This window comes from Drosophila persimilis, unplaced genomic scaffold, assembly GCF_003286085.1.
Source record: "Drosophila persimilis strain 14011-0111.01,24,50 unplaced genomic scaffold, DperRS2 tig00000431-arrow-pilon, whole genome shotgun sequence".
Classification (NCBI taxonomy): domain Eukaryota; kingdom Metazoa; phylum Arthropoda; class Insecta; order Diptera; family Drosophilidae; genus Drosophila; species Drosophila persimilis.
The window spans coordinates 1,417,047-1,439,809 of NW_020825312.1; the positions used below are offsets into that span (position 1 = coordinate 1,417,047).

The 22,763-nt window shown below is 45.1% G+C and overlaps 7 protein-coding genes across 7 annotated transcripts; 6 read left to right on the forward strand and 1 right to left on the reverse strand.

Annotated features, from left to right (window-relative positions):
- The first annotated feature begins 7,428 nt into the window (after window positions 1–7,428).
- Window positions 7,429–8,529, forward strand: LOC6595819 (transmembrane protease serine 9). Its single transcript, XM_026989596.1, has 4 exons — window positions 7,429–7,495; window positions 7,600–7,938; window positions 8,012–8,307; window positions 8,374–8,529. Exons 1-4 carry the CDS (start codon window positions 7,429–7,431, stop codon window positions 8,527–8,529), a joined length of 858 nt encoding a protein of 285 aa, XP_026845397.1.
- Window positions 8,530–10,991: 2,462 nt separating this feature from the next.
- Window positions 10,992–12,200, forward strand: LOC6604015 (arginine and glutamate-rich protein 1; the record flags this gene model as incomplete). Its single annotated transcript, XM_002028925.2, has 1 exon — window positions 10,992–12,200. A coding segment is annotated over one exon (1,026 nt), but the record flags the coding sequence as incomplete, so codon positions are not given.
- A 206-nt stretch (window positions 12,201–12,406) lies between these two features.
- On the forward strand, window positions 12,407–13,621 carry LOC6604014 (dysbindin protein homolog). Its single transcript, XM_026989718.1, has 2 exons — window positions 12,407–13,194; window positions 13,263–13,621. Exons 1-2 carry the CDS (start codon window positions 12,432–12,434, stop codon window positions 13,361–13,363), a joined length of 864 nt encoding a protein of 287 aa, XP_026845519.1. The 5' UTR covers window positions 12,407–12,431; the 3' UTR covers window positions 13,364–13,621.
- Window positions 13,622–13,744: 123 nt separating this feature from the next.
- LOC6595817 (glutaredoxin-C4) lies at window positions 13,745–14,606 on the forward strand. The gene is made up of 3 exons (XM_002021259.2): window positions 13,745–13,988; window positions 14,049–14,153; window positions 14,214–14,606. Exons 1-3 carry the CDS (start codon window positions 13,845–13,847, stop codon window positions 14,307–14,309), a joined length of 345 nt encoding a protein of 114 aa, XP_002021295.2. The 5' UTR covers window positions 13,745–13,844; the 3' UTR covers window positions 14,310–14,606.
- A 367-nt stretch (window positions 14,607–14,973) lies between these two features.
- Window positions 14,974–15,669, forward strand: LOC113566015 (biogenesis of lysosome-related organelles complex 1 subunit 3). Its single transcript, XM_026989716.1, has 3 exons — window positions 14,974–15,122; window positions 15,184–15,322; window positions 15,379–15,669. The coding sequence occupies exons 1-3, from the start codon at window positions 15,060–15,062 to the stop codon at window positions 15,615–15,617; spliced, it is 441 nt and encodes a 146-aa protein (XP_026845517.1). The 5' UTR covers window positions 14,974–15,059; the 3' UTR covers window positions 15,618–15,669.
- LOC6595816 (cell cycle checkpoint control protein RAD9A) lies at window positions 15,621–17,243 on the reverse strand. Its single transcript, XM_026989717.1, has 4 exons — window positions 17,182–17,243; window positions 16,901–17,127; window positions 16,688–16,839; window positions 15,621–16,629 (listed from the first exon to the last, which is right to left on the reverse strand). The coding sequence occupies exons 1-4, from the start codon at window positions 17,213–17,215 to the stop codon at window positions 15,666–15,668; spliced, it is 1,377 nt and encodes a 458-aa protein (XP_026845518.1). The 5' UTR covers window positions 17,216–17,243; the 3' UTR covers window positions 15,621–15,665.
- Window positions 17,244–17,425: 182 nt separating this feature from the next.
- Window positions 17,426–22,602, forward strand: LOC6595815 (UDP-glucose:glycoprotein glucosyltransferase). Its single transcript, XM_026989762.1, has 2 exons — window positions 17,426–17,778; window positions 17,848–22,602. Exons 1-2 carry the CDS (start codon window positions 17,553–17,555, stop codon window positions 22,260–22,262), a joined length of 4,641 nt encoding a protein of 1,546 aa, XP_026845563.1. The 5' UTR covers window positions 17,426–17,552; the 3' UTR covers window positions 22,263–22,602.
- The last annotated feature ends 161 nt before the right edge of the window (window positions 22,603–22,763 follow it).

The following is a 22,763-nucleotide window of genomic DNA, read 5'->3' on the forward strand; positions in this document are numbered from 1 at the left end:
TTTCATAGAGTGTTTCTCCCGCAACCGGAAGCACCTGAACGAATAGCAAAAATATGCTGAGATTCGAGGGACAAAACCCATTTAGATGTTCTAATAATAAATTGTATTTATTTTAATTATTTATTTGATGTGAGGAACCGCTTTCAAAGCCAAGACCGACATGAGATCTTAATAGTACTAGCTGCCAGGGCCATCGTCTTTGGAGTTATATAAAAGCATGTTATAAGGCTAGATCATGTACAATATTTACAGATAGAGTTGAACTTGCGCAACTCGAACGTCTATAACTCAGTACTGTTTTTATATTTCGAACTAAAACAGGTGGCAACAGCGTTTAGAGGGCACTTACGTCCAACTCTGTAAGTCGAATCTCCATTAGTCGAACGATTTCTTAGGATTAGGTTCGACGTACGTATGGAATTCTTATTTTAAATTAGACATTTAGATGTCTTGGTAGATATTCTGTTTGTTATCTTTGGAGGGATTGCATATATTATTATATAGCTGATATTTGGGTTATTAGAGATTTTTTGTTTTATCTGGATAGTTGCAGAACATAGTTTGAGGATGTGTTCAGTCGTCACTGGTGTGTGACTGGCAGATCGGGCAGTTTCCAGATAGTGTCTGGATCGGCGTCTGGTAAACTTTATTTGGTCAAGTCGCTTTGTTTAGTGCCGTGTTTAATTGGATTAAAGGGATATGGTAATATTTGTATGCCAAGTACTGTATTTAATAAGCTTTTTGTGTTTTGGGTTAGTTGATGTTTGAAAAGGAAGCCTAAGGCATAGATCTGTAATTCTTGACTAGGATCAACCCAGAAAGAAAACTGTTACGTTGAGAGAGTGACCAAATTATAGGCTAAATTATTCTGCAAATACAAATCTCCACCTTCCCTGGACTCTGAGTGCAAAGGTGTTGAAATATTGCAAAAATCTAATCGAATATTTAGCCATTCCTCCATTCCCTTGGGTTTTTGAATCAATCTTTAAATAGAAGGAATATTTTACGACACTTTTCAGCAATTAAGACCGAATGCCCCAGCCTCAGCCCCATCCCCATCCCCAGTACAATGGCCGTGCGTACACCTGAACTTTTGACACGAAGTGCTGTCCAACATTCCCAGACCACCAATCCAATCTCTGTTTACCTCACACCAGTGGAGCCGATCAAATGAAAAGCATGGAAATGCATTTTCCATGTTAGCTGCTATTCAAATTGCTTAATTGCGTATTAAATATGCAGAAAAGTAGGCAAAAAGAGCGGAAAATATGCGGGCAGAGAGGGGGCTGGGGGCTGGAGGCTAAGAGGGTAGGCGGATAGGCGGATAGGGGGATAGGAGGAGGGTTGGGATAAGGAAGTCCATGCCTTGACCAAATTGCTGCGGCAACGGCAAGTGTGGAAATACTTTGTATCAACAGACATTATCCCGCGCTTGACAGTTTTTACTGTTATCCGCTTCCACCTGCAACCCCCAGCCCAGCCCAGCCCCGACCCGCCCGTCCCGGCCTGCCCCATGAAAGTGACAACTGACTTGCCACACACACACACACACATACACCCCCCTCCCCCCGAATTGTCCTTTGCATCTCCATATCCCATTTACGTAACAGTCCGAAAAGGTTGAAAGTCGAAGTCGGCAGAGGCGATGAGCCGCAGCAAGTGTGTGTAGGCTCCATCCGAATTCGGATGGATTTTCCTCCTTTTTTTCGTCCTGATTTTCTGCTCTTTGGTTGGTTTAATTGACGAGTACTCTGTGGGATGTGTCAAGCCTAGTGGAGAGGCAGAAAAGCAGGGGTAGAGCCATGGAATATCGTTAATAGAATTTCCATTTGTGTCCATTAGTCCTGGGTAATGCTTTCCCTGCGAGTGATAGCTGCAAATGTGGAATACATATATGGACGCCGGGAAAAATTATCAAATATGACAGCTGATGGATGAAAATGAATTAAATTAAAACACAAATGAGTCCAGAAGAGGCTTTCCAAAGGATAAAAGATGATCATCTTTAATTTGCTCAAATTTCTTCAAACCTTTCTGGAATAATTCCAATTCGGTGGGAATTTATCAATAAAACCCCAATGCATTTCATATTCTATGATTTAAATTAATATGTGAAGCATTTAAAACCCTATAACATTCTGCCGGTCAGGAAAAACAATCACCAAACTAAATTCTTCATTCTCTAAATTCGAAAATCAGTAGTAAACCAACATCGATGTCTTTATAATCCAACCAATGCATTGGTTCAATAGGAAACTCACTTTGGATATTCTTTAAATCAAGCAAAGTACTTTCCTCAACTTTCGATTGTCACTGTAGTCCAGCAGCAATCTAATTAGAGCCCATCAATAATGATAAACTTTGGCCAAAACTTAGCCAAAACAAAAAGGTAAACAACAGTCTTATTTCGTGCAAATCAATTAGAAAATTTCCCCAAAAAGTTGCACGTTAAATGTTAAATGTTGAAACGCTGAATCGGAGATCCATCAACCATCCTTCCCCACACGGACCCAGAACCAGAACCAGAACCAGACCAGAACCCGATAGAGGCCCACCACTTCCTGGCATTACAAATGGCTGAGACTTGGCTGGCTGTCAGTTTGGGTTTCAGTTCGTGTTGTTCTGTTCTGTTCTGTTCAGTTCTGTTCAGTTCTCTGTGCTGTGACTTTTTAACCTAATGAATAATAAATTGGGCCAATTGTCACGCAAAACAAAACAATGCCGCGGAATGGATGGATAAGGGTTTTCTTATGCCCAGAGACGATGCGATGTCAGGTCTGTGAAGTTGCCATTTCCAAAATGTAGACACATTCTCCATTCCTTCGCTCGCTCTTCGAGCTGTTTGCTCTTTTGCTCCTTTGCTCCTTTGCTGTTTTGCTGTTTTTGTTTATTTCGGTGGCAGTGTCGCCTTCAATAGATGTTGGCATTTGTTACAAAACTTGCAATCACCTGGGGAAATCGTGGCAGGCAGGCATCTTGCAACGATTAGCACTTGCCCCCCACGCCCCCACGCCCACATACCCACATATACTCCCATTCAGTGCTTCCAGTTTTTGGTGGGCGCCGGCGCCCACTTGCATTTGTTCTGCCACATCCACGAGTCAGAAAGTAATTAGCATATTGAAATGTAGCGTAGGCTTCCTCCAGTACATCCTCATCAATAATGCACCACGAAAACTTGATGCATTTCTGTTGCGGATTTTAAGGTTGCTGTTGCAGCTATTTCTGCATTTACACTTCTTTGCAACAGCAGCATTCTTCCCTTGCCCGTGCCCGCCCCCGCCCCCGTTCCCGCTCCCGTGCTCGTCCCCGTGTCGCTCTAAATATTTAATCGGAAAAATCTTTAGGCCGCGAAAGGGGTTGGCATGGACGTCCGTTCGACTCTGCTCGTACTATGGCCTCCTCCTAAAAGCGTGTCAACAGCCTGTCAATCACAATTTGCCAAATAAAATGTAAGTGTCAGCCTATGGAAATTTAGTTTGCAAATGTGCTGATTGTGTTTTAGTTGCGGTTGTTCCAGAGTAATTGACGTGCGGTGTGGTTTAAGGGTTTTAATGTCCGCAGTATCCTCTTAGGATTACCCATCTTTCACTTGCATTTCTTGAATATTTTCGCTAAAGTAAATCACAAACGCCACACTATTTCCCCGCTTCATATTCGTACAAATTTGCCTGGTATTCCCAATCCTATTTCCATTTCCTGTTTTCGGTTTAAACCATATAAACATCTGATTTTTCTGATCTGATATATTTTGTGGCTATCGAGTGGATTCCATTTACCATAAGAAGTACATGAAGATAATTCTACCAAGGAATGTACTGATCCCTTATTCGTAGGTACTTTTATATCCTTGCAATCAGTGCCAATCAGTGTGAGTCCCCAATCTCGAAAGCATTCAATACAAGTCCAGAGATAGACTTCTACCTCCACATCGCATTCACGTGTACATATCTCGGTCAAAGCCATACACTTAATCAAATTTAAACCATTTAAACAATTAAAAACTTATGCAAATATCCCCAAATAAAATTTGGGGGCGTTGCAACTAAACAAAAAAAAAAATAAGAATGAACTAAAAATAAAATGTCAAATCTCGACATAATTTACGCCTGCGCCGTGGAGGAAAATATTTCCTGCGGGCGACATCGGTAAATGCCGGAACGCTGATTGGTCGCCTGATGGCAAAAGGCCGAGCAGATGTCGGTGCCGAGGCCGAAGCCGTGTCGGTTGCAGTAACAAGTATTCGCCGCATAGGCGCAGGATAAAGGATAAAGGATAAGGGCCGCCGAGAACCGAGGGATGCTGCTTCCGTGTGGCTTTCGTGCGCTTCGGTCCAGGACTTCGTTGCAGCCAAAACTTTGGTTCGTGCGGCGTGGCACTGTTGGCCAGGATCAGAAGGTTACCACGTGACAAAAGGTACAACGGTCTTGCAGTTCCAGTGCGGCTCTCACACCGTACAGACATGTTTGTCTGCCACAAAGTACCATCCATTCCAAGTTGTGCATTTTTTTGTGTGAATTCCATTGTGAAAGTATAAACCGGACACTTATCTATTTTTGATTGTTGCTCAGAAAGCCCTTATAATTAACCAGTTGGCTTTCGAGCAATTATCAAAGCCAAATAAGTGATCCCAACAACATTTTAGTGTGAAATACTTGACTCAAAGGTAAGTGAAAATAGTTTTCTTATTTATTTATTTAAGCACTTGTCCTTTCTGGGTTTCGGTTCATTTGTATGGTTTTTATACCCATAAACTCCCTTAGAATTAAATTGAAATCTCAAAATAAAAGTAAAGTCCCAGCTTCTGCGAACCGTTTCTCCCAATCTCATGCAATTTTGTGGGTTCATTGTGCCCCCAACAACTTCCTATTGGTGTAGCCCACCCGCATTAACGACATCCAAAGACTTCCCTCTTGCAATTAGTCATCCAAACAAACGTCGTTGAACTTTGGGCAAATACTCGTAGGCGAGAAAAACAACAAAAGTAAACTGCAAAAAAAAACAAACAATTGACGAACAAATGCTCTGCGCCACAAAAAGTACAAATCGAAACGACGCGACCTTCACATTGAATGCGCGCCCAAGTTTTGCCTGAAGCGGGTGTCAGTGCACCTGAAACTCGTTTCTGGTGGAGCCAGCCCCACTTTGGTTGGGGTTTGGTTTGTTATTATATTATATTTGAACGAGTATATTTGGTATCGCCTGTCGACAGCAGACAATGGCCAGTGCTATACGCTTATGTTTTATGGCCAATTTGTTTTATGAATTAGCATTTAGTGCGAAACTACAGAACTACTCGTAATCGTATTCGTATTCGTATTCGTATTCGTACTCGTACAAGCTGTAGCGATCATTGAACTTGGATGGGATGGGAAACTGAAACCGACTGAAATACGAGTATTTGGTTTGTATCTGGTTTGGTTTCGGGCTAAAGAACCAAAGTCAAGAGACCAATTAATATTCAAGCGTATTGGAGTGGTCTACTGAACTGATTTGAGATCTTCGATTATGAATTATTTATGGTCGGTCCACACGATTTGTCATTCTGTAGTACCTCAACTTTCAGTTTCAGTTTCGGTTTCAATTCCTGCTTCTAGTTTTCAATTCCTTATTGTCACTCCATAATTATTATACGAGTATGTATGTGTTTAGCTGAATGCTGCACTTCCACGTTCCACCGTCATATGTAAATGTATTTATAAATAGAGGTGTTTATGGATAGATGGCCTCCTCTCGTGTCGCCAATTGCATTGGGATTGCAAGCCACGTTTGCCTTAGTTTTAAGGGCAATGTTAATGCCAAAGCATTCGACATTACATTGATTGCACCGACATTGAATTTCAATTATTATTTGGTCTCATTATTATTCATATATGTACATATAGCGCAGACAACGGCGTCTTCATTTGCATACTACCGATGATTAGACCAAGTCCAATTGTTGATTGAAATATGACGTTAAAGGCTATTTACAATGTGGGAACTTAATTATGCCCAATGCTTGCAATGTCAAAGCTATTACGGATCCAGAATTTAAAGGTTTTTAGAGTACTCAATTGACAAGTTCCTCCATTGAGGCAATTTTCATATTTGTACTTATTGCAAGGTCTTGAATCACGTATGTCCTGAGCCCCGAATAGTTATACATAGATTTCAATCTTTATCCCATTATATTCGCCCCGAGAGTGGAATGAATATGAAGAGATTGGATCTAAGCATATTTCAAATTTAAGTTAAATGTTTTTATATTTAAATTAAATATATTTTCTACAATTTAAATATAATATTTCTACTTTATTAAATTAGATTAAATGTAAAAAAGACGTTTTAATACATTTATCTATTTAAATCAAAGCGAATACTTTTTAATTTTACTATGTTTGCATTTAATTTAAATAAGGGCGTGTTTCCTTTTACTAAAATTTATCTTATTAACAACGCATTTAGAATAAATTGCATAATTTATATGTTTTATGTAGAATATGTATTTGTTATATAGAAGAGTTGAAGTAATTTTATAAATCGTACCAATATAATGTCGAGAGAATTGGAAGAAGCTCTGACAATTAAAATGATTGATATCAAAATAGTTACATTGTTCACTTCCAGTACGGAATAGACCCAAACTTTGAATGGATTGGTTTAGAAATATAATGCCAATAATTCTCAAAAATAATAAATATATTAGCCCGCGTATAACCAGCTATTTGCTCTCCTTCTCTGAGTAATGCACGTTCCCAGAAAAATAAATCATTCCCCAATCGTCTCAATATCACTATTAGTACGTGTTGTTAATTACGTAAATATAGTACGAAAATAAGGATAATGGGGCAATAAACTTTGATGCAACAATTCAGCATAAATACTATATTGTCGCACCCATTGTTGTACGCCCCATTCAATGTCATGAACTTCATTGGGTCGTAAAACGCAAAACATACAAAACATTGTTTTCAGCTTTTGTTGACGTTTCGGTATCGGCTTCGGTTTCGGTTTCGGTTTCGCTTTCGTTCTTTTTTTTTGTTGTTTTTTTGGCAGCCAGCTCCTTAATTGAAATGCCAAAACGTGTGCACATGACACCCACGCACCCAGTGCACCGGCCGCCAGAAGAAAAAGCTCAAAGCTTGAGGCAACAGGTGCTCCACAGACTTCCGTTTGTTATCACAACGAGAGAGACAGACAGAGACAGGCAGAGGGAGAGCGAGCGAGGCAAAGCTCTCCAGCTAATCCGCATAGAACAGCGGCAGAAAAACAATCAAGTCGGTGGAACAGAGACGACGCCTAGACACCACCTATATATAAATTAATTGGCGCACAGAATTTCAGTGACAGTTCCGTTGAATAGTTTCGTTCCGCAACAGCAGCCGCTTTAACGGGGTTTTCGGTTTTCGGTCCTTAGAACAGAACTCTAGTTTTCATATCAAGAAAATGTTTCCAATCTTATCCATATGCGTTTTGGTGTTGACTCTGGGCTGTGGACAGGCGCAAATTGCTTGTGAGTTAATCAAAGTCAAAATGCAAATTCAGTGATCAAAATCAATGCATATGCACAGACACTATTTTACACTATAATAAATAAAAACATCCTCATCCTCATAGTCACCAGCCAGCCCTGTACAGTGCGAAATCCAAAGATTGTTGGCGGCAGTGAAGCGGAACGCAACGAAATGCCGTTTATAGTCAGTCTGATGCGTCGGGGTGGTCACTTTTGTGGCGGAACAATCATATCCGAGCGGTGGATCCTCACGGCCGGGCACTGCATCTGCAATGGATTGCAAAAGTTCATGAAGCCGGCACAAATTCAGGGAGTTGTGGGTCTGCACAGCATCAGGGAGTATCTTAATGGCATCGGCAATGGCCCGGATGCACTGAGGGTGGACTTCAAAAACATTGTGCCGCACCCGCAATACGATTGCAACAATGTTCAGCATGATATTGGTAGATATTCATATCCATATATCCGTAGTTACCTTCTGAAACAGTTGTATGGCATGGCGTTCTTTCCATCTAGCCCTGCTAGAACTTGTGCGACCCATCAGCTTTACCGCTCACGTGCAACCGAGCTGTGTGGGCACGGACAAGGGGCAGCGCAGCTTGGAGGAGGAGTACGGCACCGTCTCCGGCTGGGGTTGGACGCATGAAGACCAGGCGGAGGGCGATCGGGCGGATGTCCTGCGCAAGGCAACTGTCAAAATATGGAATAACGAGGCTTGTGAGCGCTCCTATCGCGCCCTCGGCAAGAGCAACACCATTGGGGAAACACAGCTTTGCGCCGGCTACGAGAACGGTCAAATTGATTCGTGTTGGGTGAGTATGATCCTGGCTGATAGAGCACAAATGTTATGGATTTTTTCCCCACTTTTACTATCGCAGGCTGATTCCGGCGGCCCTTTGATGTCCAAGGAGCACCACTTGGTCGGTGTGGTATCAACGGGCATCGGCTGTGCACGTCCTGGCCTCCCAGGCATCTACACGCGCGTCAGCAAATATGTGCCATGGATGCAGAATGTGATAGCAGGCAGGAAATAACACCTTGCGCGAAGAGTAATACAATGCTGTGATTCAAGTGTGATATTAGTTTTACAATGTGATATGATTTTGTTAATAAATTAAACCATTACAAAAATGATTATTATTCCCACATAATGCTACAGAATAGTGGAGGCCTTAAGGTCATCCGGGCTATTACGTATTACAGTCGAATTTCTCTATTACGAACTCCCGTACAACGATGTTTTCTATATAGTGAATTTATTACAGGAAGACTGCACCTTATAACACCTTATAACGAATTTCCATATAGCGAATATTTCTTTGCTACGATTTTTTTTCTATGCCCCTAACTCGAATCTCTCTTTCGATCTCCTTACAACGAATTTTATTTTCGTATAATTTTTATTGTGGTTTCCTAACAAAACAATAGTAAAAATGTGTTTGGGGAACTCGCGAACTATAAATGAGACGGTAAAATTCGATGAACATAATGTCACAACTAGTTATGCTTGCATTAGCTCTCAGTTTGTTGTTGATGTACAGGTAGAGGTGATAGCAAGCGAAATGTCGAAGCGTAGGAGAGAGAACGCAAAAGAGTTCGCTGTATGATTGGGAAACTTTGGGAGTTTGAGGCAAGTGTAGAATGGTTGGATAAACTAAAAAAAAAATAGTTACTGTCCTTAAAAGCCTTAAACATTTTGTTGAGACGGAAATTACAAAAACAATTTCTTTTTACGAATTCTACATAACGAATTTTGGTTTGTCCCCTTGAGATTTGCTATATGGAAGTTCGACTGTATGATACCCAGTACTCAAAGAGCTTGGGATATACATATGTATGTATTAGTTTTGGAAGTGGATTTGTATAGCACCCAGAAGGAAGCGTTTCCAAGCATATATATTTTTCAGCAGCATCAATGGCCGAGTCGATAAAGCCATGCCTGTTTGCCCCTCCGTCTTTTTGTCCGTCCGTCTCTATTGATAATCGCCTATATCTCAGAGACTATTAGTGCTAGAGAAGGGAAATTTTATATCAAGACTTCTGTGATATCACACTGTTACAAGTTTGTTTAAAAATTTCGGCCTTCCACCTTCACAAAGAACGGAAATCTGGTGCATTCGCAATTTTAAAGGTAAGAAAAACCAAAAACGTTGAGTCATTGAATATGACATAATCTGGCAGATAGCTGAAACTAAATTAGTTCGGTGCATTATTATAGGCACAAGAAACCAATGAAATTGCAGTGGCACTACCCCTCCATCTCTCTCACACACTCTTCGTCATATTGTGTCCGTGTCCTGGCAGAGGGGAGCGAGATAGCAACACAGCTGGTGTTGGGGTGAGAAGTGAAAGAGAAAGAGACAGATGTAGCGGAATAAAAAGCTGTGGAGGAACAATGAACGCTTATAAAAAATTCTAAAATTCTAATAAAATAATTCATTAGGTGGAAAGAGGATAATTGGAGCTACATGCCAGAAGTTCTTAGGATTGGTCAGGGCGCTAATTGCGACGAGAGGCTAATATCAGTTTCTTTAAGAAACTGTCTTTAGTTGGAGAGAATAATATAAAATTCTATCTAGTCTAGGACTTTGAAAGAAATTTGGATTTGTAACAGATTTTATCAGCGAAGAATTTGGACTTCCGTTGTAGATTAGGACCGTTAGGCGCGATAAATACATATACATGTTCTACATGTAGAAAGTTTCAAAGATTTTGATTGCTCGAAAAGAAAAAGCTTGCAGGAACCTCTAGTCTATGGAAAAATAGGAACAACAGACAAAAACAAGCAAGGGAAACTAAAATCTTCATGATATGTTTAGGCAAAAGAGGATTGATGAACAAAATATGTAGCAAATGTGTAGTTACCGTGTAGTTACCATGTACACATGGACATCGTTGACCTTTTTTGGTTTCAAAATAAGCCTTACACAATCCAGTAAAAGGGCGTTCTTAAAATTAACATATGTTATAGCCGGAGAGGAGGGATCTACAAGAAGAATTTATAATCGTTAATATTTTCAGCCATTTACCTGAAGTAGTTGAACTATTGAAATAGAGGGGGCTGAAGTGGGCTAAGTTCAATTTATAATCATAGCCAGACATATAGCGTCTCGTGTTGTTGAGGAGCAAAAACAGCAATCGCCGTAGCAGGAAAATAAGTCAAGTATTTAAAACAAGCAAGTCAAGTCGAAAATTGATTCCTTAATCGGATACAATTATGTGGGCATGGCTAAATGTTCTATCTATCTAATAATATTTGACGGAATATCAAAATCGAGGAATATGTTTAATAAAACTTGAACTCGTCAGTATATTTACGGCATATTTTTAAAATGATATAGTCTATTTTGGTATATTTCTGAGGGTCAGACCGTATATTCTATTGCTAAATCCGTGGTCACACTGAAATGGGGGATGGGGACGATTTAACCAGGTAAATAAATAAATAATCAAATTTCGTTAATACAAGTACTTTAAACTCGACTTCTATATTTAATCCAGTCAGGCTATTGCTGAGCTCATTCGAGAGATCGAGGGAGGAGATGCTAGGTCTTGCAGTGGAGTGCAGGAGCGCAAGGTAAATCCTCTGGGCAAGCCAAACAAACGATTCCTTGGACGCACCATTAACACTGCTCTGCGCCATAACCAACGGGAAAGTGAGCGGACGCAGGCCGAATGCCAGCGAAAGTTGAAGGATTTGGATAAAAGATATGAGAAAAGGAAGTCCAATTACTATTACAACAGAGATGCGGGCAGATATCGGAGTAGGAGTTCAAGCCGGAGTCGAAGTCGAAGCCGTTCCAGGAAGGTGGAAAAGCGACGTAGCAGTAGCAGGAGAAGAAGGAGCAGCAGCAGTCGAAGTCCCAGTTACAGTCGAAGTCGTAAAAGCTCGCACAAGAAGAGAAAACATCAAAGTAAACATAAACGGAAGAAGAAAACCAAGCACAAGCGAAGAGCCCGCAGCAGCAGCAGCAGGAGCAGTAGTCCAGAGGAGAAACCAGTACCCACCGTAACAGAACTGTCATCATCAGAATTGTTTTTCTACCAATCCAGGCAAGTGGCCCTAGCCATGGCGATGTCATATGGCCAAGGAGCAAACGGCCCACAAGAGAACGGACGAAAAATCAAGGAACGAGCGTCTTCTTCACTCAGTGATATAGCCAGAGAGCTGATGTCTGATGATGAGCAGGGCAATGTAGACTCCAGACTAATGAACTCCCTATCTATATCATCAAACGAGAATGGGCAGGAGCTGCTAACCATCGATGTTAGCTCGAGTTCGGGAAAAGAGGAAGAGTCATCGGCGGAGAGCAGAGGTACAGAAATTTCGAATGCGGAAAATGGCGCTGGCTGCTTCATAGCTCTGGATGATAGTACAACCGAATCGGAGTCCGGCCACAACAGTGATATAGAAATAATCGAAGAATGCCAAGTAGAGCAAAACCAGGAACCTGAACGAAGGCAGCAACAAGTAGACGACTCACGTTCTGCCATCGACTCCGTGGACCTGACCGAAGATTAGTTTGTTAATGTATAAGTCTAATGTTTAACTAAAAGAGGTGAGTTACTACCTATGAGAGAAACACAATCGCCTTTCCATCTTATTAAAGACTTTTTACTTGGAAGATTCTATGCAGAAAATATATGTAGATCTGAATAGATAGTTGATTTTAGGACAAACATTTTGTATTTTCGAATTATTTAAAGAAGATTAAAATTAACATATGTATGTATGTTTTTCTATTGAAATAAACTTTTTGGGTTTGATTGAACGATTGCCATAAGGGGAGTGCCGTATATGTTGGTAGGGTATGACTTTTGTTTGCCCACTCAATCAGCTGTTTTTTTATTTACATTTTCGGTCAGTACAGCGCGGATGTGAATTAAAAACTTGTTCATTTAAATAAAAAAAAAATATATATTAAATGCTTCAGCCATGTTTGGAAGCCTGAAGAAAAAGCTGAGCAGCGCCATACAGGAGGGCATTGTGATCTCGGAGAGTCTGCAGCAGCAATATCGCCAACGTGTCAGTTCTGGCAATGGCAGCGGCCAGTCGAGCGCCGCCACAACACCCACTTCGCCCCTGGGTCTTAACGAGAGTCTGTCCTCGAGTCGGAGTAGCTCGTTGTACCTAGGTGCGCCCTTCCACTTGACGGACGGTGTGCCACCGCATTTAAATGTGGCGGCCGGCTGCAGTCTTTTGGCCAAGTATGAAGACGACTGGCAACAAATTCATGTGGCCAATGAGGAGAATGCCGAGCGAGCGGCCGCCGTGGCCACACAGATTACTGCCGTGCAAGAGAGGGCGAGTGGGCAGCGGAAGACCATCAGCGATCTCAGCGGCAGCCTGGCTGGGATACCCACGCTGATAACAAAGCTGCAGGCGAGTATCGAAACTCTTCACGCATTGGAGGATATGGGAAAGCAGCTCGAAATCGAGTTGGAGAAACTCGAGGATCTTTGCGAGGAGTGCGAGCTGCAAGAATTCATGCTGGAGAAGCAGTTCGAACTGTCGCGACACAAGCAAAAGAAGCTCAATGAACTGGAGAAGTACAGGCACCACATTGCTTCCCAACATCAGGCGAAGATCCAAGATCATGAGCAGCAACTGAGAAAGCTTCAACGCGAGCGCCAGGCGGTCTTTGACGATGCATTTCGCGGTGACATGGAGGAGTATAAGCAGCACGGCCAGCTGACAAGTATGTGAAGAACAGAACAGCCCACTAGAAATATTTGGTTTAAGTCCTTGTCTTTGCAGAAATCCAAGCCGCTCAGGCTACGAGCAACAAGTTGGCCCTGGAGGAAGTTGTTTTAGAAGCCAACGAAGTGGAGACCAAGGATGCCTTGGAGCAGTTTCTCAACGGATGAGATGTTTGATTCACCTAGAGCAATCCCATTTGTGCCTTTACATGTGCAATATGCAGTTAATTTCGTTTTTTTACAAACATATTTTAAAATGCCCAGTATTTGGGCTGATATGGCAGCGCCGGATATCTCACAGATATTTTGAGAGCAGGCGATTTACTTCAAAACTGTTCTTAAATTTAATATAGCAAACATTATTTTACTTGTTATTAGTATACATAATTGGTATTTTCTAGAAATATTAAATTTATTTAAACCAAATTAGAGATGCTGTCGATTATTGTCAGATGGTGGGTCAGCGGTCTGGCAACTCCAGTCCGAACACGAACAACAACAATTGTTAACCTTACCAAAGGCATCATAATATAAATTTCCACGCAGTTTGCCGATTGCTCATCAACGCTTATCAAATCAACGATCTTCGCCGCAATCGCTTTCGACGCAGCCCGTGAAATTTCCGTTCCCCCTCCTGGATTTTGATCATATGGGCTCTATTGGTTCATCGCTGCGGTCACAAACCATCGACATGTCTTCGAAGTCTGCAAAGTTTGTTGAGAACACCATTGCCAGCCATAAGGTGGTGATATTTAGCAAAACCTTCTGTCCCTACTGCAAAATGGCAAAGGAGGTGAGATAAGCGGAAATATCGTTAACAGTCGCATTACGCCACAACTTTCTGTCTTTGCAGCCATTCCAGAAGCTCAATGTGCAGGCCACAGTCATTGAGCTGGACGGCAATCCAGACGGCGACGAGATCCAGACCGTGCTGGGCACGATTACAGGTGCCAGGACGGTATGTTCGTTTTGATAATAAAAGTTTTATTTGTATCTATCTCTTTTGGTAAATTTTCAGGTGCCTCGAGTCTTTATTGATGGAAAATTCGTTGGTGGCGGCACGGACATTAAACGAATGTACGATACGGGAGATCTCCAAAAATACTTTGCCTAATCGGTGGTGCAACACTATACACGTGGATATCTGGTGTTAAGCTCGCTTTCATGTACAAAAGTTATCATCATGATTAAAGTCTCTATAGATGATTTCAGCTAATATTAATCCATGAGTCATTGCTGCTATTCATGGAGGGGACAATTTTTCAGTCTGCTATATGGAGGAAATGGTGCCACCGGAGCACCAAGGAACTAACTAGTCCAATGAAATATGTATTTCTAGCACGTTATAGTTTGAGGGAAAATTGTTCATTCATGAGACGACATGTATAAAATGTATAAAGATTGACTGCCACATGCTCTATCTCTCTCTTTCTCCCTGTCTTTTGGTATCGATGTTCGTAAACGGGATAAATTGATTTGTTTGTTAATGCGGGTAGGGGGTTTCCGCTATCTCTTAACCAAATAATTATTTTATTCGAATATTCGATCGGTTTCCATTTTTTCTGTCTCCCTCTTTCACTTCTCACACCAACACCAGCTGTGCTGCTATCTCACTCTCCTCTGCCAGGGGACGCACACAGAACGACGAAGGGAAGAGGGGAATGAGTAAGGACGTAGAAGGAGGCGGCAGTGTATTTGGAAACGCTTCCTTATCGGAAGGATTCCTTTTGCACCAGAAAACTAAATAAATATGGAATTTGTATGGTATAATTTTCTGAATTCAAGATTTGGAAAATACTAGAAAATACTGCCATAGCAGTGGGTCAGCTGTTCCCGAACCGTTCGTTAATTAGCTAAAACTGAAATGGCTGATCTGGTGAGAGGAGAAGCCTCTGAATCCGATGAGGAGCTGCAGGACCAGCACAAGGTAAATATTTGGTCAGAAAGGGAGGATAGCTACTCTACTTATAAATCGCTTGCGGTGGTAGATTTTTGCAGCAGAGGTTCCAGGGGAGGCAACCGAGGAGGATGACGACGATGAAGACATCTACGAGCAGAGGCGGAGCACCCATGTGTCGTCCAGCACAGCCTCGATCTATCGCAACAATCTGCTGCAGCGCAAACTAAGTAAGTAATTCACAAGATATTTTCCTTTAGAGTCCAATAAAAGTTCAATCTTTCAGTTGAAAACAACATTGCCATTTGGAGAGCTCTGACAGCGCTGACACGCAATCTTGTGGTGAACGCCTCCAAGCAGTTGCTGACCACTGACCAAATGCTCATTAAGTCACAGTTGTCCATGCAGTCGGCCCACACGTCCCTGCAGCAGGCCCAGCGCCATGTCAGTGAGTTGCAGTCCCGGACGGCGGCCGTGATGGCTGGCGGCAGTTTCCTGCCGCATATAAATATAAGGAATGCGTGAGAATTGACTACAAACACACAAATTTATTAATAAACGAACAAATATAGGCTAATCCTCTGTATCGGAGTTGGGAGCATACGCCTGACTGTTCGGCGACGGCTCGCGTGGAACGTATGTGCTCTGGAAACATCGTGAGAAGATGGTGCGCATCCTGGTCACGCGTTCGGGGGACTGCGGTATGCTCTCATCATCATCCTGATGGTCGTCAGCAGGAAACGTGGGAGACTGCGTGGGTGGCACATCGTCTGTATTGTAGAAGCAAACTTCTGTACTGTTCGGCGGTGCGGGGGCGACTGCTGACTCGGGCACAGTTGTCGGAAGAACCGACTGGCTGGCCTCCAGGGCAGCGTCGGCTGCTGCCAGCATCAGTGCCTCTTCCTCTGCCTCATCTTCGATCAGAATCACAGTGTCCACCTCCGCTAATAATCGAGCCTGCTGCACAGACGGCGCTTCCGAGGGTCGAAACTGAAAGAGCGGGGTTCCCATACTTGAATCTATATCCACCAGGCCATCCTGCTGTAGTCGCTTTTGCTGCACACTTGGACCCGGGGTACTGCTCTTGCGTTTAGAAGATGCAGCTGGCACATCTTCATCTTCGACGGTCAGGTCTCGCTGGCAGTAATCGTCCGAGAAGCTTACATCATCCGGAGACAATGTGGACATTATCAAGAGACACTCGATCTCGCCATGTTTCTTGATTTTTAGCATGAAGGGACTGCCCGCATCGTCGAATTCCAGCGACAGCGAAGCATTCAAGCACTCGGCAAAGAGCAGGAAAGCCCGAAACTCCTTGATGCAAAACGTAATGATTGTCTCCTTAGTCACCTGATACTGGTCGAATTCGCTGGGCTTCAGTTTTAGTTGCGTTCGCATAAATTTATCATTCACCCGAGCGCCTTCGATGTAGTTCTTGGCCACCAGACTGCCTGTGTTTGCCTCCATTGTTAGTTCCTCTTCCGCGGAATTGAAATTGTTGGAGATGTCCATGAAAAGCTTGTGGTCGCCCCGTATTCTAAGAGCGGGTATGGTATCAATTATTGAACGTTGAATATGTTGAAGCATGAACATACATATTTGGTCTCTGGTCCGTGTCGACGTTCGTGTTGATGTTCTGATCATCGATAATGGAAATGGTGGCCTCTTTGGTGGTCTCTAGCTTGCAGCGCAGATTCACCTGGAGATTTGTCTGATTGTCGATAAGGTTTAGCTCGCAGTACTCTACCTGAAATGGGCATTTCGATTTAATAAAAGACTTGGCACAAACATTAAGTCTCGTACTGCACCTCGTTCATATTGCGAAATACGGCCAGACAGCCCTTCATGGATATTTTACAATAAAAGTCCGAGCTTGGAGGCATGTCGAACACCTCAAACATGGACCTTTTAAAGAAAATGCTGCCCACCGCCGACTGTGTGGCGTTTATGGCCCTCATTTGTAGTCCTTGCTGCTCGATCTCGATGAACATTTCCTTGCCCACTTTGGAAAGGGACTGCACGGCCTTTGCAATAACTATGAATGATAGGATTGAGTACAAGCAGTGCTTATTTCCCTACAATGTCTTACCGCGCGCATTGCTGCCTTCTAAAGTGTATTTCATTTGCAATCAAAAAAAAAGAAAAAACTGTCCTGGCGGCGGCACAAAGTTCGCGCTGAAATTTGTAAACAAACAGAAAGGTGTGGCCAAAGCAGAGAAAGTCTACGAATTATACCGCAAAATACCAGGGACGTCGGGCCTGTTAGACGTGCAGCCACATTGTAATGCAGCCGGTCAAACGCCACATCAGTTCTAAATTTAATTAAGAAAACCAGCAAAAATCCAATTTAAAATTGTTGAAAAAGTAAATAGACACAAGTGGAAAAGCATAAAGCACGCCCCTGTTTGCCCAGCCGCTATGCACTTGGCAATAAACATATAACAAACACGCAAGCAAACAATGTTACGTCTCTTGTGTGTGTTTGTGCTGCTGCAGTCAGCGGCACCGATCTTGGCCAACGCAGAATCCAGCCAGAGCTATCCCATAACCACACTCATCAATGCCAAATGGACGCAGACGCCATTGTATCTGGAAATTGCCGAGTATTTAGCTGACGAGCAGGCTGGCCTTTTCTGGGACTACGTCCGAGGGGTGACCAAGCTGGACACGGCTCTGAACGAATATGGTTTGTACTAGATCTCGATGGTTGAGCTACCGTGTACTGATTGCTTGATTGATTATTATTCTCGTCTAGATACGGAGTCGCAGATGTACAATGCCGCCTTAGAACTGGTCAAGACTCATGTAAGTTCACCGGTGCTGCCTTTGCTCAAGCTGGTGGTGTCCATGCACAGCTTGACGCCCCGCATCCAGACACATTTTCAGCTGTCAGACGAACTGCGCAGCGGTGGCGCCTGCCAAGGCTCTACTTTCGCCCAAGTCGGCACTGAGTTGGCCTGCAGCTACGCGGAGTTGGAGAAGAAACTGGGGCTGGCGCGAGCCAAAGACAGCTTGGATTCGCCTGTGGATACCTACAGCTTCGATCACATCTATCCGGGCAGTGAGAATAACACCCGCACGGTTGTCTTGTATGCTGACTTGGGTAGCGCTCAGTTTCGCTCGTATCACAAGCTCCTGGAGCAGGAGGCCAATAATGGCAAGATTCGTTACATCCTGCGCCATCATTTGGCCAAGAAGGAGAAGCAGCCGGTACGCCTCTCTGGCTATGGCGTGGAGCTGCACTTGAAGAGCACCGAGTACAAGAGTCAAGACGATGCTCCCAAGCCCGAAGCAGGCTCTACTTTGGATGAGGACCTGGACAATGAATCGGATGTGCACGGCTTTGACTTTAAGGTGCTAAAGAACAAGCATCCCACTCTCAAGCGAGCCCTGGACCAGCTGCGCCAACGACTTCTGCAGGGCAACGATGAGATCGCTCAGCTGAAGGCCTGGGAATTCCAGGATCTGGGCCTGCAGGCCACTGCTGCCATTGCAGAGATCCAGGGGGATGAGACCCTGCAGATTCTACAATACACTGCCCACAATTTCCCGATGCTGGCCAGGACACTGCTGGCCCACAAGGTGACGGAAACTCTGCGGGCAGAGGTCAAGCACAACACGGATACATTCGGGCGCAGCTTGAACGTGGCCCCCCCAGATGGAGCGCTGTTCATCAATGGCTTGTTCTTCGATGCGGACACCATGGATCTGTACTCCATGGTGGAGACCCTGCGCTCGGAGATGCGGGTGCTGGAGAGTCTGCACAGCAACAATGTGAGGGGAGGCCTGGCCAGCTCTCTGCTGGCCCTGGATCTGACGGCCTCCAGCAAGAAGGAGTTTGCCATTGACATCAGGGACACGGCAGTGCAGTGGATCAATGATATCGAAACCGATGCTCAGTACAGACGTTGGCCGTCGTCGGTAATGGATCTGCTGCGGCCCACCTTCCCCGGCATGCTGAGGAACATCAGGAAGAATGTGTTCAACTTGGTCCTGGTGGTGGATGCCCTCCAGCTGACGGCCAGGAGTGTAATCAAGCTTTCCGAATCCTTTGTCATTCACCAGGCTCCCATTCGTCTCGGTTTGGTGTTCGATGCCAGGGAGGCCGGCAAGGACAATTCCGAGGATTACATAGCCATCACGTGTGCCTTCAACTATGTGAGCCAGAAGAAGGATGCCCGAGCAGCCCTGAGTTTCCTCACTGACATCTACGCGGCGGTGGGCGAAACGAAGGTGGTCAAGAAGGAGCACATCGTGAAGCAGCTGACAAAGGAGTTCAGCACCCTCACCCATGCGAAGGCCGAGGAGTTCATTGAGGAGGACTCCACCTACGATTATGGCCGCGAGCTGGCGACAGAGTTTGTCCAACGCCTGGGCTTCTCCGACAAGGGACAGCCGCAGGCCCTGCTCAACGGGGTGCCCATGCCCAGCAATATTGTCACGGCGGATAGTGAATTCGAGGAGGCTATCTTCACCGAGATCATGACGCACACGAGCACTCTACAGAAGGCCGTCTACAAGGGCGAGATGACGGATAATGACGTGGCCATCGACTACCTTATGAACCAGCCCCATGTCATGCCCAGACTCAATCAGCGCATTCTCAGCCAGGAGGATGTCAAGTACCTGGACATTAATGGCGTGGCCTACAAGCAGCTGGGCAATGTGGCCGCCCTGAACAGGCTCTCCAACCGGGACATGACGGCCACGGTGATGGAGAACCTCAAGTTCTTTGGCGGCAAGAAGTCCACGGAGCGGATTGGCCGAGCCTCTCTGCAGTTCCTTACCATTTGGGTGTTTGCGGACCTGGACACGCAGGAGGGACGCAGTTTGCTCACCCATGCCCTGGAATACGTCCAGGGGGGAGAGAGCGTTCGCCTGGCATTCATACCCAACACTGAAAACGTTCCGGCAGGGGATTCCAAGAACCTAAATCGTTTGGCTTGGGCCGCCATGCAGACTCTGCCATCAGCTCAGGCCACAGAGCAGGTACTCAAGTGGCTGAAGAAGCCCAAGGAGAAGATTGAAGTACCGTCCAAGGTGCAGGACATACTGGGCTCCACGGAGCTGCATCTGAAGATGCTGCGAGTGTATGCTCAGCGTGTGTTGGGTCTGAACAAGTCCCAGCGATTGGTCATTGGCAACGGGCGATTGTATGGTCCGCTTTCCGCTGACGAGAGCTTCGATAGTGCGGACTTTGCCCTGTTGGCCCGGTTCAGCTCCCTGCAATACGGCGATAAGGTGCGTCAAGTACTTAAGGAATCTGCCCAAGATGTCGGTGCGGATTTCACCAGCGATACCCTGCTCAAGCTCTACGCCAGCCTCCTGCCCAGACAGACGAAGAATCGCTTCAAGATGCCCACCGATCTGAAGACTGATCATTCGGTGGTGCTGCTGCCCCCCAAACAGGAAAAGTTACCACATTTTGATGTTGTCGCTGTATTGGACCCTGCCTCGAGAGGTGCACAGAAGATGGCGCCCATGCTGATCCTGTTGCGGCAGGTGCTCAACTGCCAGTTGAGTCTCTACATGATCCCAGTGCCCCAGCACAGTGATATGCCAGTGAAGAACTTCTACCGATACGTTGTGGAGCCGGAGATCCAGTTTGAAGCAAACGGAGTCAGGTCGGACGGTCCTCTGGCCAAGTTCAGCGGCCTGCCGGCCAATCCTCTGCTAACCCAGCAGATCCAGGTTCCCGAAAACTGGCTGGTGGAGGCTGTGCGAGCTGTCTACGATTTGGATAACATCAAACTGTCGGAGATCGGAGGACCCGTCCACAGCGAATTCGATCTGGAGTACCTGCTGCTGGAGGGTCACTGCTTCGATGCCTCCAGCGGAACGCCGCCGAGAGGCCTCCAACTGGTGTTGGGTACCAAGAGCGAGACCACCCTGGTGGACACCATAGTGATGGCCAATCTGGGCTATTTCCAGCTGAAGGCCAATCCCGGAGCCTGGTCCCTGAGGCTACGCGACGGAAAATCAACGGACATTTATGGAATAAGTCATATCGATGGCGACAATACCCACTACGATGCAGGTTCCTCGGTAGTCCAGGTGCTAATCACCTCTCTGCGGTCGCATGTCATCAAGCTGCGAGTCTCAAAGAAGCCGGGAATGCAGCAGGCCGAGCTGCTCGCCGATGACACCGACCAGGCGGCACAGTCGGGCATTTGGAACAGTATTGCCAGCAGCTTCGGTGGCAGCAACGGGAACCAGGCAGCGAACGATGAGGATACCGAGACCATCAATATATTCTCGGTAGCCTCGGGACACCTGTACGAACGCCTGCTCAGGATTATGATGATCTCCCTGCTCAAGCATACGAAATCTCCGGTGAAGTTTTGGTTCCTGAAGAACTATCTGTCGCCACAGTTCACCGATTTCCTGCCCCACATGGCTGCCGAATACAATTTCCAGTACGAGCTGGTCCAGTACAAATGGCCGCGCTGGCTGCACCAGCAAACGGAGAAGCAGCGCACCATTTGGGGCTACAAGATCCTCTTTCTGGATGTCTTGTTCCCCCTCAATGTGAGGAAGATCATTTTCGTGGATGCCGATGCCATTGTCAGGACGGACATCAAGGAGCTGTACGACCTGGATCTGGGCGGAGCTCCCTATGCCTACACCCCGTTCTGCGACTCGCGCAAGGAAATGGAGGGTTTCCGCTTCTGGAAGCAGGGCTACTGGCGCAGCCATCTGATGGGCAGGCGCTATCACATTTCCGCCTTGTACGTGGTGGACCTGAAGCGGTTCCGCAAGATTGCGGCTGGCGACAGGTTGCGTGGCCAGTACCAGGCCCTCAGCCAGGACCCGAACAGTTTGTCCAATCTGGATCAGGACTTGCCCAACAATATGATACATCAAGTGGCCATTAAGTCGCTGCCCGATGACTGGCTGTGGTGTCAGACCTGGTGCAGCGACAGCAAGTTCAGTAGTGCCAAAGTCATCGACCTCTGCAACAATCCGCAGACCAAGGAGGCGAAGCTGACTGCAGCCCAACGGATTGTGCCCGAGTGGAAGGACTACGATGCGGAACTGAAGACACTACTGGCCCGCATCGAGGATCATGAGAACTCACATAGCAGGGACATAGACGACGATCCGGTCGATGATCATGTGGTGGTCACCACCCTGCCGCCACCGCCAGAGCCCAAGCACGGCGAACTGTGATTCCCACATAGTTAAAGTTCCCCAAACGTCGTCTTTAGTGAATTTAAGTCGAATGTCATTGATGCATGCCTAACTACTACTTAGATAAGTCCTTACCCCAAGCATTTTGTTTGTAAATTTTTATTAGAAATGCAACGAGAGATACGAGAAGCCAATGGCTCAGCTGAAAGAATTCTGAACATGCTTCTTGTCTCGCATTCCAGAGCATTCGCAGAGCTATTGCCTACGCCACCCTTTTGAACTAAGCTAAACGTGAATGTCATTGCATGTAAACCACGCAGAATGCGCCTATAAGTCTACAAAATTTGCCAAGGTATTAAATGATGATGAAAGAAATCCAGTCCACAAAAATGCAATTCAATTTCGTGGGAGGGAGGAAGCTAGAAGAAGGGAGCGAGGAAGATGTCTAAGAAACTTCATTGATTCGTATTATTTTTTATTTTTATTTCAAATCATAGTTTGAATTATTTGCTTTTGTATCTACATAAAGAAAAAAAGATT

What these genes read in the sequence shown, in the direction of transcription:
- LOC6595819 (XM_026989596.1), top strand. Translation starts at nt 7,429, where the DNA reads ATGTTTCCAATCTTATCCATATGCGTTTTGGTGTTGACTCTGGGCTGT. An exon ending in TGGACAGGCGCAAATTGCTT is followed by an intron (nt 7,496 to 7,599) that starts GTGAGTTAATCA and finishes TCATCCTCATAG; the next exon opens with TCACCAGCCAGCCCTGTACA. An exon ending in GTCAAATTGATTCGTGTTGG is followed by an intron (nt 8,308 to 8,373) that starts GTGAGTATGATC and finishes TTACTATCGCAG; the next exon opens with GCTGATTCCGGCGGCCCTTT.
- LOC6604014 (XM_026989718.1), top strand. Translation starts at nt 12,432, where the DNA reads ATGTTTGGAAGCCTGAAGAAAAAGCTGAGCAGCGCCATACAGGAGGGC. An exon ending in GCAGCACGGCCAGCTGACAA is followed by an intron (nt 13,195 to 13,262) that starts GTATGTGAAGAA and finishes CAGAAATCCAAG; the next exon opens with CCGCTCAGGCTACGAGCAAC.
- LOC6595817 (XM_002021259.2), top strand. Translation starts at nt 13,845, where the DNA reads ATGGGCTCTATTGGTTCATCGCTGCGGTCACAAACCATCGACATGTCT. An exon ending in ACTGCAAAATGGCAAAGGAG is followed by an intron (nt 13,989 to 14,048) that starts GTGAGATAAGCG and finishes CTGTCTTTGCAG; the next exon opens with CCATTCCAGAAGCTCAATGT. An exon ending in CGATTACAGGTGCCAGGACG is followed by an intron (nt 14,154 to 14,213) that starts GTATGTTCGTTT and finishes GTAAATTTTCAG; the next exon opens with GTGCCTCGAGTCTTTATTGA.
- LOC113566015 (XM_026989716.1), top strand. Translation starts at nt 15,060, where the DNA reads ATGGCTGATCTGGTGAGAGGAGAAGCCTCTGAATCCGATGAGGAGCTG. An exon ending in AGCTGCAGGACCAGCACAAG is followed by an intron (nt 15,123 to 15,183) that starts GTAAATATTTGG and finishes TTGCGGTGGTAG; the next exon opens with ATTTTTGCAGCAGAGGTTCC. An exon ending in TCTGCTGCAGCGCAAACTAA is followed by an intron (nt 15,323 to 15,378) that starts GTAAGTAATTCA and finishes TCAATCTTTCAG; the next exon opens with TTGAAAACAACATTGCCATT.
- LOC6595816 (XM_026989717.1), bottom strand. Translation starts at nt 17,215, where the DNA reads ATGAAATACACTTTAGAAGGCAGCAATGCGCGCG. An exon ending in AGAAGGCAGCAATGCGCGCG is followed by an intron (nt 17,128 to 17,181) that starts GTAAGACATTGT and finishes TATCATTCATAG; the next exon opens with TTATTGCAAAGGCCGTGCAG. An exon ending in TATTTCGCAATATGAACGAG is followed by an intron (nt 16,840 to 16,900) that starts GTGCAGTACGAG and finishes TGCCCATTTCAG; the next exon opens with GTAGAGTACTGCGAGCTAAA.
- LOC6595815 (XM_026989762.1), top strand. Translation starts at nt 17,553, where the DNA reads ATGTTACGTCTCTTGTGTGTGTTTGTGCTGCTGCAGTCAGCGGCACCG. An exon ending in CACGGCTCTGAACGAATATG is followed by an intron (nt 17,779 to 17,847) that starts GTTTGTACTAGA and finishes ATTCTCGTCTAG; the next exon opens with ATACGGAGTCGCAGATGTAC.